The following is a 21099-nucleotide window of genomic DNA, read 5'->3' as shown; positions in this document are numbered from 1 at the left end:
TCACAGAAGTACAGCTGGGACTGTGGACTGGCCTGTTGTTCTATGGTACTTCGGTAAGTAGTAGCAGTGGTTGCTATAATTGTTGTTGCCACATGTGTTCATCCATTGGAGTGACTCAAGTGAATAATGATTTTTGTTGAAAGTGAAGAACAGCTGTTCACCACTGACCTCTCTGTCTTGTCCATGACTGTCTTCAATCCAGGTCAAGACAGGATGCTGTGGATGACCACAATGTCTTACTTTCCCCATCTTGCTCCCTGCACTCTGCAATGCAGGGCTGAAGCTGTTTTCCCCTCTGTTGAACCATGAAAGTTTTTCCTGCAGAAACCACCCAATCCAGTCTTCACATGCAGAGGTAGGCAAGCCCTAATATGCTAATTAATCCACAACTGGGACCCTGACGGGTGCTACTAATCAGGGTCAGACTTTACCTGGGTAGCCTGGAGTTGGTTCCAAACCCATCAAAACCATGGGTCTCCTGAACCGGGGTCCTGCTACTGGATACATTTTAAGCCTTTAACATTTAAACTGGCCCTGTCTGGCCCAAATATTCTACCTATTTTATGTTGAAATTGGCCAGATCCTGTGCAGGTGGCACATAAAATACACCATTTTGTGCGTGGCCGTTGCCAGTACCACCTGACTGGCCTTCATGCACATAAAAGCACCCACTACACTCTCTGAGTGGTTGGTGTTAGGAAGGTCATCCAGCTGTAGAAACTCTGCCAGATCAGATTGGAGCCTGGTGCAGCCATCTGGTTTCACCAGTCCTCAGTCAAATCGTCCAACCCATGCTAGCATGGAAAGCAGACGTTAAATGATGATGATGATGATGAAGTCTACTAACAACTTTCTAATTCTCTCCCGCTTTCTTTGTGCAGGTACCTGGGCAAAGATGACAGCAGCATCTACAATAGAGACCTAGAACGGCTACAATGTGGACAGAGGTGAGTGACAGTCCCATCGCCTTCAGCTTGGGAAAAAGGCCAGGCCTTCGTTTGGTAAACCACAGAACATTATATTTCATGGTACCCCAGTGAGTTGTTTAGCATTCCATTTAACTCTGATTAATCTGACTTATGATATACATTGTTCCAACAATCACCATCCCATTTGAGACATATTAGCTGCCATTTCTAACAGGTATAGCTACCATGTAACGGCCTCCCTCATTGGCTCATACATAAGACAGTAAGGGTGTGATTTGAAGGAAATTTGGCTGCTATTTCTAGCAGGTCTAGTTACCATGTAGAGGCCTTCCTCATTGGTTCATACTTATATAAGACTGTAATATGTGATTTGAGGGAGATTTGGCTTCTATTTCTTGCAATTTTAGTTACCATGTAGATGTGTCCCTCATTGTCTCATATTTACATAAATACCTATACTAGTAGTGTATAGGGAGCTTTGGCTGTTGTTTCTACCAAGTTAGCTGCCATGTAGCAGTCTGCCTCATTGGCTCATGCATATAGACATGAGACGTTTGACTGGTATTTCTAGCAAGTCTAGTTACCATGTAGGGGTCTTCCTTGTTGACTAATGTATATATATACATACAGAAGTAGGTTGTGATTTAAGGGATATTTGGCTGCTATTTCTAACAAGGCTGGCTATCATATAATAATAACTACTTCAATATCGGCCATCCTCTTTCTATTTCAGTGTCTGGACAATCCACCTTGCCTACCTGCTGAAGTACCATGGGGTGGTCATGAAATTCTTCACGGTCACCTTGGGAGCAGATAAAAATTATGCTGAACAGGTAAGGACCCAGAACTCATCACCATCATCATCACCATCATTACCATAATTATCCTCTGCCAGTACCACCTGACTGGCCGTCGTAGGATTTTCGAGCGAGATCGTTGCCAGTGCCCCTGGACTGGCTTTTGTGCCGGTGGCACGTAAAAGCACCCACTACACTCTCGGAGTGGTTGGCGTTAGGAAGGGCACCCAGCTGTAGAAACTCTGCCAAATCAGATTGGAGCCTGGTGTAGCCATCTGGTTTCACCAGTCCTCAGTCAAATCGTCCAACCCATGCTAGCATGGAAAGCGGACGTTAAACGATGATGATGATGAATTTCAGTAGAAATATGGTATCAAAAATGTTTATCGGTTCCTTCTAATTTACAGAAATTCTACCAAAACCACTTTGACAGTGACGAAGCAAAGATAAATCAATTGTTTGAAAGTGCGCACAGAAATGGGGTCTCAGTAACAAAACAGTGAGTACATTTATTGTTTTTACGTACAATATTCCATGCTTGCATGGAAAGATTTTCTACAGCTGGATGCCTGCCCTGTCACCAAACCTCACTTACTCTCTCTTTACTCTTTTACTTGTTTCAGTCATTTGACTGCAGCCATGCTGGAGCACCACCTTTAGTCGAGCAAATTGACCCCAGGACATATTCTTTGTAAGCCTAGTACTTATTCTATCGGTCTCTTTTTGCCGAACCACTAAGTTACGGGGACGTAAACACACCAGCATTAAATAGTGTAGTCCTAGGTACACTCTGTTGGAATAATGACAAGATGGTCTCAGCTGAAACGCTTTTGATCATCAGGACAAGCATGGGGCTGAACAACAACAGGGAAGTATATTTCAGATAATGTAGTCCTAGATACACTGTGTCTGAATAAAAGACAGGATGGTCACAGCTGGAACGTCTTTGATCAGGTCTGCTGGATGAAGAATGACCTTGGGCTAAACAACGAGATGATATAGTTACAGCAGTCACAATCACAAATCATTATTCATTTTCTCACAACAGTCACAATCACAAATCATTATTCATTTTCTTACAACAGTCACAATCACAAATCATTATTCATTTTCTTACAACAGTCACAATCACAAATCATTATTCACTTTCTTACAACAGTCACAATCACAAATCAATATTCATTTTCTTACAACAGTCACAATCACAAATCATTATTCATTTTCTTACAACAGTCACAATCACAAATCATTATTCATTTTCTTACAACAGTCACAATCACAAATCATTATTCATTTTCTTACAACAGTCACAATCACAAATCATTATTCATTTTCTTACAACAGTCACAATCACAAATCATTATTCATTTTCTTACAACAGTCACAATCACAAATCATTATTCATTTTCTTACAACAGACACAATCACAAATCATTATTCATTTTCTCACAACAGTCAGCCCCCATCTACAAATGAAGGCCTCCACTTCATATTTAACTCACCCTCTTAACTTTTTCTTCTTAGATCTGTGGAACTTCAAACCATTCTCCAACATCTTAGTCTTGGCAACATCCTCATCTGTCTCCTCGACTCCATTGTACTCACACAGAACATTTTCTATGAGGTGAGGGCCATGCTTTTTTTATTCTTTTATTTGTTTTAGTCCTTGGACTATGGCCATGCTGGAGCACCACCTTTAGTCAAACAAATCGATCCCAGGACTTATTCTTTGTAAGCCTAGTACTTATTCTATCAGTCTCTTTTGCTGAACCGCTAAGTTACGGAGACATAAACACATCAACATCAGTTGTCAAGCGATGATTGGGGGGGGGGGACGACAGGCACAAAAATACATACATACACACACACACACACACATATATATATATATATATGTATAGTCAACTGCTACAAAGGTAAAGGTGACGCTTTAGATACAAATAATTACAGAGGCATCAAGCTGTTAGATCAGGTTATGAAAGTTACAGAGAGGGTCATAGCCCAACTAATTAGGGAGCGAATCAATTTAGATGAGATGCAGTTTGGGTTCGTGCCAGGTAAAACCACTACTGATGCCTTATTTCTAGTGAGACAGTTGCAGGAGAAATACCTAGCTAAGGATAAACCTCTGTACCTGGCTTTCGTTGACATGGAGAAAGCCTTTGACAGGGTCCCCCGATCCCTTATCTGGTGGTCAATGAGGAAACTTGGGATAGAAGAATGGTTAGTGAGAGCTGTGCGAGCCATGTACAGAGATGCTGCCAGTAAGGTGAGGGTTGGAAATGAGTACAGCAATGAATTCCGGGTAGAGGTAGGGGTCCACCAAGGTTCCGTCCTCAGCCCCCTCTTATTTATCATAGTCCTCCAGGCAATCACAGAGGAGTTCAAGACAGGTTGCCCCTGGGAGCTCCTCTATGCTGATGACCTTGCCCTAATTGCGGAGTCACTATCAGAACTAGAGGAGAAGTTTCAGGTGTGGAAGCAAGGTCTAGAATTGAAGGGCCTTAGAGTCAACCTAGCTAAAACCAAAATCCTAATAAGTAGGAAGGTAGATAAAACACAAACCCCTTCAGGTAGATGGCCCTGCTCAGTATGTAGAAAAGGAGTAGGTAGTAACTCTATAAGATGTACCCGGTGCAAGCTATGGACACATAAGAGGTGCAGCAACATCAAAGGCAGGTTAACTAGCAAGTTAGTTTTTGTTTGTGGCAGATGTTCAGGTGCAATAAAGACTGTAAACAAACAGGAAACAACTTCTATCTCATTCCAGGGTGAAAAACTAGAGGTAGTCGATAGCTTCCGCTATCTGGGCGACCAAGTTAGTAGTGGGGGTGGGTGCGCTGAAAGTGTAGCTGCTAGAATAAGAATAGCCTGGGCAAAGTTTAGAGAGCTCTTACCCCTGCTGGCGACAAAGGGACTCTCACTCAGAGTAAAAGGCAGACTGTATGACGCATGCGTACGAACAGCCATGCTACATGGCAGTGAAACATGGGCTGTAACTGCTGAGGACATACGTAAGCTCGCAAGGAATGAAGCCAGTATGCTCCGTTGGATGTGTAATGTCAATGTGAATACCCGTCAGAGTGTAAGTATCTTGAGAGAAAAGCTGAACATTAGAAGCATCAGTTGTGGTGTGCAAGAGAGACGATTGCGCTGGTATGGACATGTGGTGAGAATGAACGAGGATAGCTGCGTGAAAAAGTACCACACCCTAACAGTTGAGGGAACCCGTGGAAGAGGTAGGCCCAGGAAGACCTGGGCTGAGGTGGTGAGGCAAGACCTTCGTACATTGGGCCTCACCGAGGCGATGACTACTGACCGAGACCTTTAGAAATGTGCTGTGCGTGAGAAGACCCGGCAAGCCAAGTAAGATCGTTGCCAGTGCCCCTGGACTGGTTCTTGTGCGGGTGGCACATGAGATGCACCATTTTGAGCGTGGCCGTTGCCAGTACCGCCTGACTGGCTCCTGTAGGATTTTCGAGCGAGATCGTTGCCAGTGCCCCTGGACTGGCTTGTGCGGGTGGCACATAAAAGACACCATTTCGAGCGTGGCCGTTTTCGTGCGGGTGACACGTAAAAGCACCCACTACACTCTCTGAGTGGTTGGCGTTAGGAAGGGCATCCAGCTGTAGAAACTCTGCCAAATTAGATTGGAACCTGGTGTTGCCATCCGGTTTCACCAGTCCTCAGTCAAATCGTCCAACCCATGCTAGCATGGAAAGCGGACGTTAAACGATGATGATGATGTATGTATATATATATATATTTGTACTTGTAAAGCAACAGTTTAGAAAAAAACCATTGGTTTCGTATTTAGTGTGAGCTAGACATATCTTTCTAAACAATACATTCTGAGTTCAAATTCTGCTGAAGCCCTTCGTGCATATGTGTGTGTGTGTAATTTTATTGAATTAGGGGCATATTTTGCCATAAAAGGTGAATGTTGCTGCTGATCTATTTTATTCCAGGTAAGCACTACCTACCTAGGCAGCACATCCCTGATACATACATACATACATACATACATACATACATACATACATATATGCATGATGGGCTTCTTTCAGTTTCAATCTGGCAAATCCATTCACAAGGCTTTTGGTCTTTCTAAAGCTATAGTAGAAGACCCTTTTTCAAGGTGCCATACAGCAGAACTGAACCCCAAACCATGTGATTGGGAAGCAAGCTTCTTAAACCCACAGCCACATCTTTACTTCTTTTTTTCCTTCCTTCCTTTCAGTATTTCTTGTCCTTCTTTCTCTTTTCTTCTTTTCCCTCATTTTAATTCTTTTTATTTCTCTTTCACATCAGAAATGTGGACATTTGACCTGCTTCCGAGACAGCCGCAATTCTTACCAAGGTCAGTGGACATTGATGTTGCTGTGGTTACCTTTGTCATATTAATGTAATTATTACATCATCGTCATCATCATCATCATCATCATCATCATCATCATTGTTGTTGTTGTTAATATTCACGGCTGGGTCATGTTTGATTATAGGCCTGCTGGATCAGCAGTGACCTGGGGCTAAACAATCACACGGAAGGGCACATTAGATAGTGTAGTCCTAGATACACTATGTCAAATTGAAAGACTGGATGGTCATGGCTGGGTCATGTTTGATTATAGGCCTGCTGGATCAGCAGTGACCTGGGGCTAAACAATCACACAGAAGGGCACATTAGATAATGTAGTCCTAGATACACTATGTCAAATTGAAAGACTGGATGGTCATGGCTGGGTCATGTTTGATTATAGGCCTACTGGATCAGCAGTGACCTGGGGCTAAACAATCACACGGAATGACGCATAAGATAGTGTAGTCCTAGATACACTATGCCTCAATAAAAGACAAGATGGTCACCGTTGAATCATCTTTGATCATAGGCTTGCTGGATCAGGAGTGACCAGGGGTTAAACAGCAACAGCTTAGCTAGAGGGTTGGGACATGATGTAAAAACTCCATTACCCCTACGACAATGACCACCACCGTCAAATTAACGCCAAGTTTTCCTTTTCTCTTTTCCACGACCACCACCACAAAGGTCACTTTGTTGTCGTCTGTGGATACAACAAGATCAAACAACAAATCTTCTACAAGAATCCTGCATTGAATCATGGTAAGTAGAGATTAACCCTTATTAACCCATCTGCCCCACCCCCACCCCCACCACCTTACGCTTTCTTTTCTCATTTTATTTTTTAATTTTTTTTTTAATTCATCAGACTGTGGCCATGCTGGGGCAGCACGAACCCTTCAAGGGTTTAAGTTGAACAAATCAATCCCTTTTTTTCTTGGGGGGGGGGGGTCCGGTACTTATTCAGTTGGTCGCTTTTTGCCATACTGCTAAGTTATTGGTGGGGGTGCCGGGGGGGGGGGGGCTAAGCAAACCAACATCAGTTGTCAAATTGGGTAAACACATGCACAAGGACACACACATCAATATACATACATGTGTGTGTGTATATATATATATGTATATATATATATATATATATATACATATATATGTATTTTATTTGTTTCAGTCATTTGAGTGCGGCCATGCTGCAGCACCACCTTTAATCAAACAAATTGACCCCAGGACTTATTCTATCGGTCTCTTTTGCCGAACCGATAAGTTACGGGGACATAAACACACCAGCATCGGTTGTCAAATGATGATGGTGGTGGACACACACACACACACACACACACATATTTATATATATATATTAAAGAAGTGATTTTAAATTCTCAATCACAAAATAATGCTAATAATATAGCCTGAACAGGATAAACTATCCCTATTTTGCAGAGAAAAGTGTAGGTGGCTAGCTGTGGACTCGAACTCACATCCCCGTGATTACATGTCACGATGCTTTGACCGATTAAGCTAAACTACCCACTACAAATTCCTCTGCAAATTAAGATATATAAATCTTGCTTTATGAGACGCGCTCATATGTTAGAGAATTTAAAATCACTTCTTTAACTTTCTAAAAGACATTTCAACGCTTCTAAAAGCAAACTTCGTTTGTTTATTTACGTTTGAATTTAACATATATATATATATATATATATACACACACACACATATGTATATATATATATATATATATATATATACACACATATATAAAATAACAAAGGCAGCTTGATGCAATGCTAAACCAAAAAAGGAAAATTTCAGTTATTACTAATAGCGACTGAGGATGTGCCGTAGCACTTATATTGCTAGAAACAACAGTCAAAGACCCTTTCTCTTTTGTTGTCTACCTCTCTCCCTTTTCTCTTCCTCTTTTCTATGTCCCTGTCTCTTCTCTACCTCTCTCTCTCTCTCTTTCTTTCTCTTTCCAGATGAAGTCAGCAGTTGCAGTTGGAAGACCTTCAACATGGCCCGCAAACGTTATGGCACGGATGAAGACCTTCTCTTCATTTACACTTCCTGAGAGACACTTTAGCGGTGTTGGTGGAGGTGGTTGGAGCATGGTGGTCCAGGCTGCAACAGATTCTTTGTAGAGACAGAGAGGGAGTGAGAGAAAGTGAAGGAGAGAGAGAGGTGGAAGTAAAGAGTGAGTGTGGTGGTGGTGGATGGAGGATGATAGCTGGAAGGACTGTATTGTGGAAGTAGAGAGGGAGAGAGACTGAGAGAGAAAGAGTGGGAGTGAGGGAAGGGGAAATAAACATGGTGGGAGGGAGAGGTGAAAATAAGAGATCTGAGAGGGTAGCAGAGAGAGAGAGAGAGAGAGAGAGAACAGAAAGTGTTGGTGGGAGGTAGAAGGGGAAAGAGGAACTAAGAGATCAGAGAAGGTAGCAGAGACAGAAAAGGAAGTATTGGTAGGAGGTAGAAGGGGAAAGAGGAACTAAGAGATCAGAGAGGGTAGCAGAGAGAGAACAGAAAGTGTTGGTAGGAGGTAGAAGGGGAAAGAGGAAATAAGAGATCTGAGAGGGTAGCAGAGAGAGAGAGAGAGAGAACAGAAAGCTTGTAGTGACAGTAGCATCAATTCAACCACTTCCACCCACACAACTACAGTTGCCTGCTGTCCTCTTGTGGGTGACACTAATACTAACACTGCCACTGTATCTCCACTACAACTACTGCCAGAACTAGAATTTCAACTAGAGAGAGTAAAAAAACAGGGTTTGTAGTCATAACAGCACCATTTCAATTACCACCACTACTGCCTGTTCTGCAAGTTTGTATAACGCTAACACCTACACTGCCACATCAATCCTGCCAGTTATTACCGGTACTAGAAGTGCAGCTAAGTTTAGTGCTACTACTACCTACACTGCCACGCCAATTTTACCTCTGCTTTACTACAACTGCCGCCTGTACTGTAATTGTAATTGTCTACACTGCATCTAGTTGTCATGGTGCCACTATCACCGAACACCCGGAGAGCATTTAAGTGTAGTGCCACCACTACACAAGCCCTACTGTTTGACTATCACTACGGTCTACCGGCAGTACTACAATAGCTCAGACTGCTGATAAATGAAATACTGTAACATCGTTGCCAGTGCCCCTGGACTGGCTCTTGTGCGGGTGGCACATAAAAGACACCATTTCGAGCGTGGCCGTTTTCGTGCGGGTGACACGTAAAAGCACCCACTACACTCTCTGAGTGGTTGGCGTTAGGAAGGGCATCCAGCTGTAGAAACTCTGCCAAATCAGACTGGAGCCTGGTGTTGCCATCCGGTTTCACCAGTCCTCAGTCAAATCGTCCAACCCATGCCAGCATGGAAAGCGGACGTTAAACGATGATGATGATGATGATGATGATGACTGCTCCCCGCCACCGACACACTTTATGATGGCACTGCTGCCGCAACACAGCCAACACATTCAGTAACTCCACTGCTTTTTACCACCCTGACCGCTAAAATCTGCCAAATTCATCCTTTCGACGGAAAACCCTCTGATAAATTTAAGAATTGTACTTTGTAAAATGTTCACCACAGTCTTTCAGAGACCCACAGATTTGGCGTGATGGTGCATTCAAGAAAGTTTGTCTTATGTTATTGTAAAATAAGGATGGAGGACGACTGTGATGAAGTAGAAATATGTGAGCTAGTAGGACTAATACATACATTTATATATATATATAAATGTATGTTATATTTCAGTATAAAGAATTCATTAAGAGACTTAATAAATCAAAATTTCTTTACACATCAGCTGCCCCCATTCTAACACAGGTGTTTCGAAGAGTTGCGAAAGGATGTGTGGCGTTTGATCATATAATAATATAAATAATATATAAATATATGCATATATACATATGTATATGTACATACCTACATATATATGTATATATAGGAGAATGTACGAAAAAAAACAACAACAGACGAGGACAGGTGGTGTAAACAACAAAAGGATGTATTAGTTTGACGCTCGGGAATGCAGAAAGTCTTTAACATTTCGAGCTACGCTCTTCAACAGAAAGAATACGGAGAAAACAAGGAGAAAAGCACGGAGAATAAAAATTGAATGGTTTGGTCAGCGATCTATCGTATATATACATGCTGCCAAATTAGATTGGAGCCTGGTGTTGCCATCCGGTTTCACCAGTCCTCAGTCAAATCGTCCAACCCATGCTAGCATGGAAAGCGGACGTTTAATGATGATGTGGGTATAGGACATTAAAAAAAACATAGACAATGAGAAACAAGAACATAAAAATCAATAACATAGAAAACAAACTTTTTTTTTGAACAATGATGAAAACAAACAAACAGAGAAACGAGTTCTTTATGTTGCATGTCTCGTTTCTCTGTTTTTATTTACAAATGCAACAGCAGCGATGACAGAACTGGGAAAAAACAATTCCAACACCAAGAAAACAATTTAATTTACAGGAAAGAATAATAGCCTTGAGACAAAGCCACCACAGAGTATATCAAAAACTACATAGTTTATGAAGTAAACAAAGCAGTTTTAGCAAAGTAAGATGTGAATGACATAAGCAACTGGTAAGATATAGGATAACTGTTGAACCAACCAATGAATAAGCGATAAACAAGCTTTGCAAAATGAGGTGTGGTTATGCAGTAAGTGAGAAGAGAAAATGTGACTACTGGATTGGTTGATAAGAAATGGTATACCAAGAAAAGATTTCAGTAAAGCAGCTTCAGGATGACGCTAAGAAACTTGCATGTGTGAACATCTACTGACAATGTACTGTCAAAACGGACATTAGGAACGAATCGATGACAACAATAACCTGACGAGATGGGAAACGACCTATTCCAATGTAAATAAACCTTATTTAAGTAAACAACTTGTACTTAATCATTGCAATATGTGAGTTTAACCCTTCAGCATTTAATCCAACCGATATATTCTACCTGTTTACGTTCATACAGGCCAGATTTGGCCTTTCACACCTGTGATATTCTAAAAACAATCACATTATCAGAATCTCAAAGCTATGAGATAATCCAGGATTAATTCAAAGCAAAATGAATAAACAAGCATAAGATTTGACAGAGTAATCTGAATATTGAAGGGTTAAATAATCTATCTTGTATGTATTGGGCATCTTTTGTTTGTTGAATATATGAATTATAATTATATATATAACTGTTTTAATGTCCACTTTTCCAGGCTTGCACAGGGCTGGAGTTTACTAAAGCAGATTTTCTAAGGCTAAATACCTTCTTATTGACAACACTAACCTGTTTCCTAGCAAGGTAATATTTTCTCATGGTTAGACATGTTTTTTTTCCCCAAATATTGAAAACACCTGACATCTAATTACAACAGCCATGCAATATCAAAACAAAGGGGGGGGGGGGAGTTCCTGGTTTTAAGGCCCAAACCTTCCGAGTTCTTTTACAGGGAAATATATTGAATAAAATCATTAACTGATCCTCCTGTATTTTCTTTTACTCAGAGACAGGAACTTTCAGGCATCTTTTCGTATGTGTATGGCTTATATTAAGCTCACTCCAGCCAATCGCATTGACATTGTCTGAACCGGTGCCTGATTTTGCTGCTCATCAAATGTCGAAATGATCGCAGGGCAAAGTGAAATGTAACATTTTGCTGAAGAACACATGCCACCTCATCCAGGAATTGAACTTATGATCTAGCAATCATAACGGCAACACCTTAACCACTAAGCTATGCGCCTATTCTTTTATGTTTCAGCCATAAGGCTCTGGCCATGCTAGAAATACGTGCACACGCACTCACATGCATGTATATATAAGTTTGTATGAATAAACAATGGAGTTTTAGTTTGTGTGTGAAATTCACTTACACTTTGGTCAAACTGAGACTATAGTGGAAGAGAATTGAACCTGAAACCATGTGGTTCGAAAGCAGACTTCTGAACCACTTAGATGCCTGCACCTATATACACACATATATAAATAAATATAGATATACATAAATAAATAAATATATATATATATATATATAAATAAATATATATGTACAAATAAAAGATATATATAAATATGAAACTATAATAAAACTATAATAAAAAAAATATGAATAAATAAATATATATATAAATATACAAATATATATAACTAAATAAATATATATATATATAAATGAATATATATATATATATAAATATATATTTATATATATATATAAAAAAAATATAAATAAATAACTATATATATATATATAAATACATATACATATATAAATAAATATATATATATATATAGGTATTTTTATATATGTAAGTATATATATGTATCTGGGTATGTGTATGTATGTGTATATATATGTATGTGTGTATATATATATATATATGTATGTGTGTGTATATATATATATATATGCATATGGATGTATAGGTGAGTATATGTATGTAGGTATGTTTGTGTGTGTATATGGATGAGTATATATGTGGGTGTGTATATATATATGTATTTATGTATGTAGGTGTGTGTATACGTATTTGTGTACATATGTGTACATATGTATGCATGTGTATATATATGTATGAATGCATATGTATATATATGTGTTTATGTTTGTGTGTATACATATATATATGTATATATATATATATATATATATATATACATATATATGTGTTTATATATATTTTTTAATCTGTATGTATGTATATGCGTATATGTATGTATATATATATATATATATATATATATATATATATTTATGTATATATATATGCGTATGTATTTGTGTGTTTATGGGCGTAGATGCATATATATGTATATGTGTGTGTGTGTGTGTGTTTGTATTTATGTATATATGAGTATGGATGTGCATATATGTGTATTTGTGTATAGGTAGGTATGTGTGTATATGTGTGATTGTATGTGTATATATGTATACATATGTGTATGCATGTATATATGTATGTATGTATATTTATATGTTTGTGTATGTATGTGTACGTGTGTTTATATGTATGTGTATGTATAGGTATACGGATATATATGCATATATATATATATATATATATATATATGTGTGTATGTAGGTTTATTTAGCCAGAGGGGAAGCACATAAGAAAAGATTTGCCAATGTTCTGCGCCGTGAGGACCAAAGACTCGAGATATTTCGTGTTGCAAGACAGTGTAGGAGAGATATGTGTTCGCATGGATGATGGTACGCTTGCATTAAATGAGGATGCAAAGAAAGAGGTCTGGAGATGCCACTACGATAGATTGCTTAATAAAGAGAATGAATGGGAGAAAGAGAGCCTGCCGTATGTCGACCCAATAGAAGGAACAGCTATCCGAGTTGATAGTACCAGGGTAGATAAAGCAATTAAGAGTATGAAGACCGGCAAAGCCCCCGGCCCATCAGGAATCACTGCAGAGATGCTCAAAATATCTGGCAGTGTTGGCTACAGCCTAGTCACCCGTATTACGAACCAGGTGATACACGAAGGAGTCATACCCAATGACTGGTGTAGCAGCATCATAGTCAACTGCTACAAAGGTAAAGGTGACGCTTTAGATACAAATAATTACAGAGGCATCAAGCTGTTAGATCAGGTTATGAAAGTTACAGAGAGGGTCATAGCCCAACTAATTAGGGAGCGAATCAATTTAGATGAGATGCAGTTTGGGTTCGTGCCAGGTAAAAGCACTACTGATGCCTTAATTCTAGTGAGACAGCTGCAGGAGAAATACCTAGCTAAGGATAAACCTCTGTACCTGGCTTTCGTTGACATGGAGAAAGCCTTTGACAGGGTCCCCCGATCCCTTATCTGGTGGTCAATGAGGAAACTTGGGATAGAAGAATGGTTAGTGAGAGCTGTGCGAGCCATGTACAGAGATGCTGCCAGTAAGGTGAGGGTTGGAAATGAGTACAGCAATGAATTCCGGGTAGAGGTAGGGGTCCACCAAGGTTCCGTCCGCAGCCCCCTCTTATTTATCATAGTCCTCCAGGCAATCACAGAGGAGTTCAAGACAGGTTGCCCCTGGGAGCTCCTCTATGCTGATGACCTTGCCCTAATTGCGGAGTCACTATCAGAACTAGAGGAGAAGTTTCAGGTGTGGAAGCAAGGTCTAGAATTGAAGGGCCTTAGAGTCAACCTAGCTAAAACCAAAATCCTAATAAGTAGGAAGGTAGATAAAACACAAACCCCTTCAGGTAGATGGCCCTGCTCAGTATGTAGAAAAGGAGTAGGTAGTAACTCTATAAGATGTACCCGGTGCAAGCTATGGACACATAAGAGGTGCAGCAACATCAAAGGCAGGTTAACTAGGAAGTTAGTTTTTGTTTGTGGCAGATGTTCAGGTGCAATAAAGACTGTAAACAAACAGGAAACAACTTCTATCTCATTCCAGGGTGAAAAACTAGAGGTAGTCGATAGCTTCCGCTATCTGGGCGACCAAGTTAGTAGTGGGGGTGGGTGCGCTGAAAGTGTAGCTGCTAGAATAAGAATAGCCTGGGCAAAGTTTAGAGAGCTCTTACCCCTGCTGGCGACAAAGGGACTCTCACTCAGAGTAAAAGGCAGACTGTATGACGCATGCGTACGAACAGCCATGCTACATGGCAGTGAAACATGGGCTGTAACTGCTGAGGACATACGTAAGCTCGCAAGGAATGAAGCCAGTATGCTCCGTTGGATGTGTAATGTCAATGTGAATACCCGTCAGAGTGTAAGTATCTTGAGAGAAAAGCTGAACATTAGAAGCATCAGTTGTGGTGTGCAAGAGAGACGATTGCGCTGGTATGGACATGTGGTGAGAATGAACGAGGATAGCTGCGTGAAAAAGTGCCACACCCTAACAGTTGAGGGAACCCGTGGAAGAGGTAGGCCCAGGAAGACCTGGGCTGAGGTGGTGAGGCAAGACCTTCGTACGTTGGGCCTCACCGAGGTGATGACTACTGACCGAGACCTTTGGAAATGTGCTGTGCGTGAGAAGACCCGGCAAGCCAAGTAAGATCGTTGCCAGTGACCCTGGACTGGCTCTTGTGCGGGTGGCACATGAGATGCACCATTTTGAGCGTGGCCGTTGCCAGTACCGCCTGACTGGCTCCCGTAGGATTTTCGAGCGAGATCGTTGCCAGTGCCCCTGGACTGGCTTGTGCGGGTGGCACATAAAAGACACCATTTCGAGCGTGGCCGTTTTCGTGCAGGTGACACGTAAAAGCACCCACTACACTCTCTGAGTGGTTGGCGTTAGGAAGGGCATCCAGCTGTAGAAACTCTGCAAAATCAGACTGGAGCCTGGTGTTGCCATCCGGTTTCACCAGTCCTCAGTCAAATTGTCCAACCCATGCTAGCATGGAAAGCGGACGTTAAATGACGATGATGATGATGATGATGATTTATATGTGTGTGTGTTCGTATGTATATTTGAGTGTGAGTTTTGACGTGGGTATGTATATAAATATACATACATGAACTTATGGGAGTAAATGTGGATTTGTTTGTGTGTATATATGAGCATACACATAAGTATAAATGATTATATACACTCATCTCAATATTTTTGTAGAAACACAAAATTAAAACCATTTATAATGCCTTTTTATTACATAACATTCCTTTCCAATTTTTATCAGATTTATATCAGCCTATCTTCTCCCAAGTCTACACTCTGAATTTTCTTTCTCTTTTTTTCTTTTTTTCTTCCCTTCTTGTCCAACGTACTATCTGGTAGCGTCCTAATCTCCAACGGTTTTTTCAAATGAATTACGTTATAACCTTCTCCGACTATAGTTCTTATACTCGGTCATAATGTCTTACGTTTAAGATGGATCCCATACATTCCCTGAGGAGAAGTTTACATTTTTAACATCGACGATTCCTATGGATCGCATAAATTGTAATTCTTCGAAACATATGTCGGAATAATGTATGCAGTTATAACATGCGTTTACTCATTTCCTTAAATTTTTACATATAAATAAATATATATATACAAATAAAAAATATATATAAATAAAAAAATATAAATAAATAACTATATATATAAATAAATATATATATAAATATATTTATTTATATATATATTTATTTATATATATAATATTTATTTATATATATATATATATTTAATTATATACATATATATTTATATATATATATTTATTTATTTATATATTTATTTATTGATATATATATTTATTTATCTATTTATATACATTCATTTATTTATATATATATATATATATATATATATTCATTTAATTATATATATATATTTTTATTTATTTATATATATATATTTATTTATGTATATATGTTTATATATATATATATATTTATATATATATATATATATATTCATATATATATATATATATATATATATATATATATATATATATATATATATATATATATGTATATATATATATATATATTTCCAACACTTTGAAACGCCGGTGTTAAAACGGGGGTAGCTGATGAAGGAAAAAGTTCTCTATGTGGCTTGTGTGTTTTATGTACTCTGGTTATTATTATTTCTTGTCTACGTTTTGTTTGCAATGTCCTGTACCCAGGTATGCACCTATATATACAGGTAGACGTAGGTATGCACACACCTGTACGTATATATGCATATACTCATTTATTATTTGTTTTTATATATATATATATATATATATATATATTAATTTATATTCATATATATTTATTTATATATATATATTATATATATATATATATATATATATATATATATATATATATTAATTTATGTATATATATATTTATATTATATATATATATATTTATATATATAAATATATTTATTTATTTATTTTTTTTTTTTTTTAAGTTTCAGCTTAGAGCTGCGGCCATGCTGATGCACCACCATGTTGCTACACTGTTATTACAGGGAGCCTCTTACAATATGTGGCACTTGGTGAAGAATGGAGTTTGATTTAGCAACCCTCATTTGCACCTCCTGCCGCGAGGTAGGTTCATCTGGGACTCTCGATAGGAAGAGGTCCAGCTTTGATTTAAAAACTCCTACATCTACTTTATGCAGATTCCTCAGGCTCTTTGGGAGAATATTAAAAAGCTGTGGGTCCCTGAATCCCAAGCTGTTGCAGTAACTGGTCCTGAAGCGCGATGGCATTGCTGGGATCTTTGGCACTATGCAGTGTCGTCCCGTTCTGGCATTGGTGTAGCTTTCAATGCCAAAATTTGACACAATTCCTTCCAGGATCTTCCAGATATATATTACCGCATACCTCTCCCACCTTCTCTCCAGGGAGTAGAGACTTAGCTCTTTCAGCCTTTCCCAGTAGCTGAGCAGTTGCAAAGAGACAATCTTTATATATATATTTTTTTATTTATATATCATCATCATCATCATCATCGTTTAACGTCCGCCTTCCATGCTAGCATGGGTTGGACGATTTGACTGAGGACTGGTGAAACCGGACGGCAACACCAGGCTCCAATCTAATTTGGCAGAGTTTCTACAGCTGGATGCCCTTCCTAACGCCAACCACTCAGAGAGTGTAGTGGGTGCTTTTACGTGTCACCCGCATGAAAACGGCCAAGCTCGAAATGGTGTCTTTTATATATATTTATATATTTATTGATATAAATATATATAAATTAATATATATAAATAAAATATAAATAAATAACTATATAAATATATATAAATAAGTAAATATATATAAATATACAAATATATATATAAATAAATAAATATATATAAAAATAAATAAATATATATATATATATATAAATAAATATATATATACATAAATAAATATATATAAATATATATATATATATAAATAAATATACATAAATAAATATATATAAATGTATATAAATAAATATATATATATATTAATAAATATATATAAATAAATATATATATATATGAACACTATTCAATTTTTTTTTCTCCTTGTCTCCGTACTCTTTCTGTTGAAGAGCGTAGCTCGAAACGTCAAAGACTTTCCGTATTCCCGAGCGTCATACTAATATATCCTTTTGTTACTTACACCACCTGTCCTCGTCTGTTGTTATTATTTGTATATTCTCCCATATATAAATAAATATATATATATATATATAAATATATATAAATAAATATATATATATATACAAATAAAAAATATATATAAATAAAAAAATATAAATAAATAACTATATATAAATAAATAAATATATATATAAATATTTATTTATATATATATATATTTATTTATATATATATTATTTATATATATATATATATATATATATATATATATATATATATATATATATATATATATATATATATATATATATATATATATATATATATATAGGAGTGGCTGTGTGGTAAGTAGCTTGCTTACCAACCACATGGTCCCGGGTTCAGTCCCACTGCGTGGCATCTTGGGCAAGTGTCTTCTACTATAGCCTCGGGCCGACCAAAGCCTTGTGAGTGGATTTGGTAGACGGAAACTGAAAGAAGCCTGTCGTATATATGTATATATATATATGTGTTTGTATGTCTGTGTTTGTCCCCCAACATCGCTTGACAACCGATGCTGGTGTGTTTATGTCCCCGTAACTTAGCGGTTCGGCAAAAGAGACCGATAGAATAAGTACTAGGTTTCCAAAGAATAAGTCCTGGGGTCGATTTGCTCGACTAAAGGCGGTGCTCCAGCATGGCCACAGTCAAAAGACTGAAACAAGTAAAAGAGTATATATATATATATTTATATACACATATATTTATATATATATTTATTTATATATATAATACTATATATATACACATATTTATATATATATTTATATACACATATTTATATATATATTTATTTATTTATATATATACATTCATTTAATTATATATATATATATATTTTTATTTATTTATATATATATATATATATATTTATTTATATATATGTTTTCAGCCGGGTTGGTAACGAATGGGTTAAAAACACCTCTACATTTGGGCAGATGGACATTAGAAGCAGTTGGAAGGCTGTGGATTGAAGAAAATTGAGGCTGTTATTTCTAGCATATAGAGTGACCACATTGAGGTCTCCTTCTCTCATGTCTTCTGCTGATTATTTTTCTTCTTAACCCTTTTGTTACCCTATTTCTGTTGAGATGCTCTGTGTTTCTTTCAATTAGTTTTAAATATAACAAAGAATTTAGTAAAATAACTTGGTTATCATTAAGCTAATGTTAGGAACATAAATTGTGACTAAGGTTTGGAGGAAGATTTTAATTCAGAACTTATGAAAACAAGGCATTTGTTCTACAGAGCCAGAGGTGGTTACAGCCGGGTTGGTATTGAAAGGATTAAAAACACCTCTACATTTGAGCAGATGGACATTTGAAGCTGATTATTTTTCTTTCAATTAGTTTTAAATATAACAAAGAATTTTGTAAAATAACTTCGTTATCATTCAGCTAGTGTTAGGAACATAAATTGTGACTAAGGTTTCGTAGAAGATTTTAATTCAAAACTTATAAAAACAAGACATTTTTACTTAGAGCCAGTGACGATTTCAGCCGGGTTGGTAACGTAAGGGTTAATACCAACAACAGACATAAATTAACTTTCTCCATTTTGTTGCCCGTGGGGCTTTATCCCTTACAGCTACAAGTGTCTTGGGTTGCCTTGAGAAGGGTGCTTCAAATAAAAACTTTGCAAAGTTTATTTCCAGTACCTTAGGCTGGAAACACTATTTTCGTTTCAGAATGAAGCTAAACTTCCATTTTCTGACATCATTTTCATTATTACTCACTCGCTACGAGGTATACTTCTGTATAACTGAATTATTTCTGCATTTTATGAACCTTTTCTAGAAGAAATCTTTAATTCAGACTCGATGATGATTTTGAACTATTTACTCCCGTAGATATCAATGGTGGAATGGTCAGAAGTGACGGTCATTATGTTTATAGTGATGCAACCGAGCAGATGCTATCGTCTACGGTTGGTTGATTTTCAGGAAAATACTGGACACAAGGAAGTACCTGATGGCATTTCTGAGGGGCGACTCTCTTTTGTCACTTCTTTAAAGACAAAATTCTATCTTTGTCAATGAAATAAATATATATGCTAGTCAGGAGAAGGCCAGGTGCCGGCACCTCCTCGTATATCAACACATCGAAGGACACCACTTTTGAAAAACAAATGATATTTGTAGCAGGATTCACTAAACATTCATCATTTGAGAAGGAAGAAGGGACTTTGGAGGAAGTTATCTTGTGCCAGGTAATTAAAGGTAAGAGACAGAAACAGGTGTGTTGCCGTAGCAGAGTGTAAACAATAAAAAGGATCTTTTTTAAAACGGGGGCCACATTTTTCATTAACGAAACACTTTGAAACTTGGAACACTGGTAGAATGTGTCATATAAAACATCTTTTTCTCTTAGTCTTCTTAAAAAAAGAAGAAATCCCTAAGTTATTCCATGTTAAAGTTAGAAGAAAGGTGAAAGAATGAAGAAGCTTTATGGTTTGTTGAGGCTTTAAGTATTTCAGTTTTAATTGAGTCTTATTTTGTAGGTGTCTTGATGGTCTTGTGGGTAAAGACCAGAGTGATATCAACTTTGAATACTCTGGGGTTAGAGTTCAATTCTTGCTAAAAGGAAAATTGTTTTGTTTTGGAAGTATTAAGAAAAATTAGAAAAATAAATAAAAAAGTATACTTCTCATATCAGGGCCCAGGATCTCAAACTTGATCACTTAGCTGCATGTTTAACCTTCATCCCACTCCAGACATCGTAATCTACTTGCCCCACCTCGTGGGGCCCCCGTAAAGTAAATAAAAAAAGAGATCATTAAAGCTGTTTTTATAATTCAATTTTGCTTGGATAGCTTTAAGTATCTTATCTTTACATACATTTACAAAGTTGTCTTGATGGCCGTATGGGTAACGACGCTGGAGAGAAAACTGTCAATCTGCAGATAGGGAGCGAGTTCGATACTTGCTTGGCTTTTTT

At 37.6% G+C, this 21099-nt stretch overlaps 1 protein-coding gene across 1 annotated transcript in view; it reads left to right on the top strand.

The window, feature by feature from the left end:
• LOC106872543 (protein GUCD1) overlaps window positions 1-11209 on the top strand; it is a 13917-nt gene extending 2708 nt beyond the window's left edge. Inside the window, exons 2-9 of the mRNA XM_089344855.1 lie at window positions 1-53; window positions 882-947; window positions 1663-1762; window positions 2134-2225; window positions 3251-3350; window positions 6038-6086; window positions 6774-6848; window positions 8069-11209. The exon at window positions 1-53 is cut by the window's left edge and continues 32 nt beyond it. Of these exons, the coding sequence (XP_089200981.1) occupies window positions 1-53; window positions 882-947; window positions 1663-1762; window positions 2134-2225; window positions 3251-3350; window positions 6038-6086; window positions 6774-6848; window positions 8069-8160 (627 nt within the window). The 3' untranslated portion in view covers window positions 8161-11209. The remainder of the gene's footprint in view (window positions 54-881; window positions 948-1662; window positions 1763-2133; window positions 2226-3250; window positions 3351-6037; window positions 6087-6773; window positions 6849-8068) is intronic.
• The last annotated feature ends 9890 nt before the right edge of the window (window positions 11210-21099 follow it).

Source organism: Octopus bimaculoides, chromosome 28, assembly GCF_046866305.1.
Source record: "Octopus bimaculoides isolate indiv1 chromosome 28, ASM4686630v1, whole genome shotgun sequence".
NCBI classification, from domain to species: Eukaryota; Metazoa; Mollusca; class Cephalopoda; order Octopoda; family Octopodidae; genus Octopus; species Octopus bimaculoides.
This window is presented reverse-complemented; position numbering and strand designations above follow the sequence as displayed.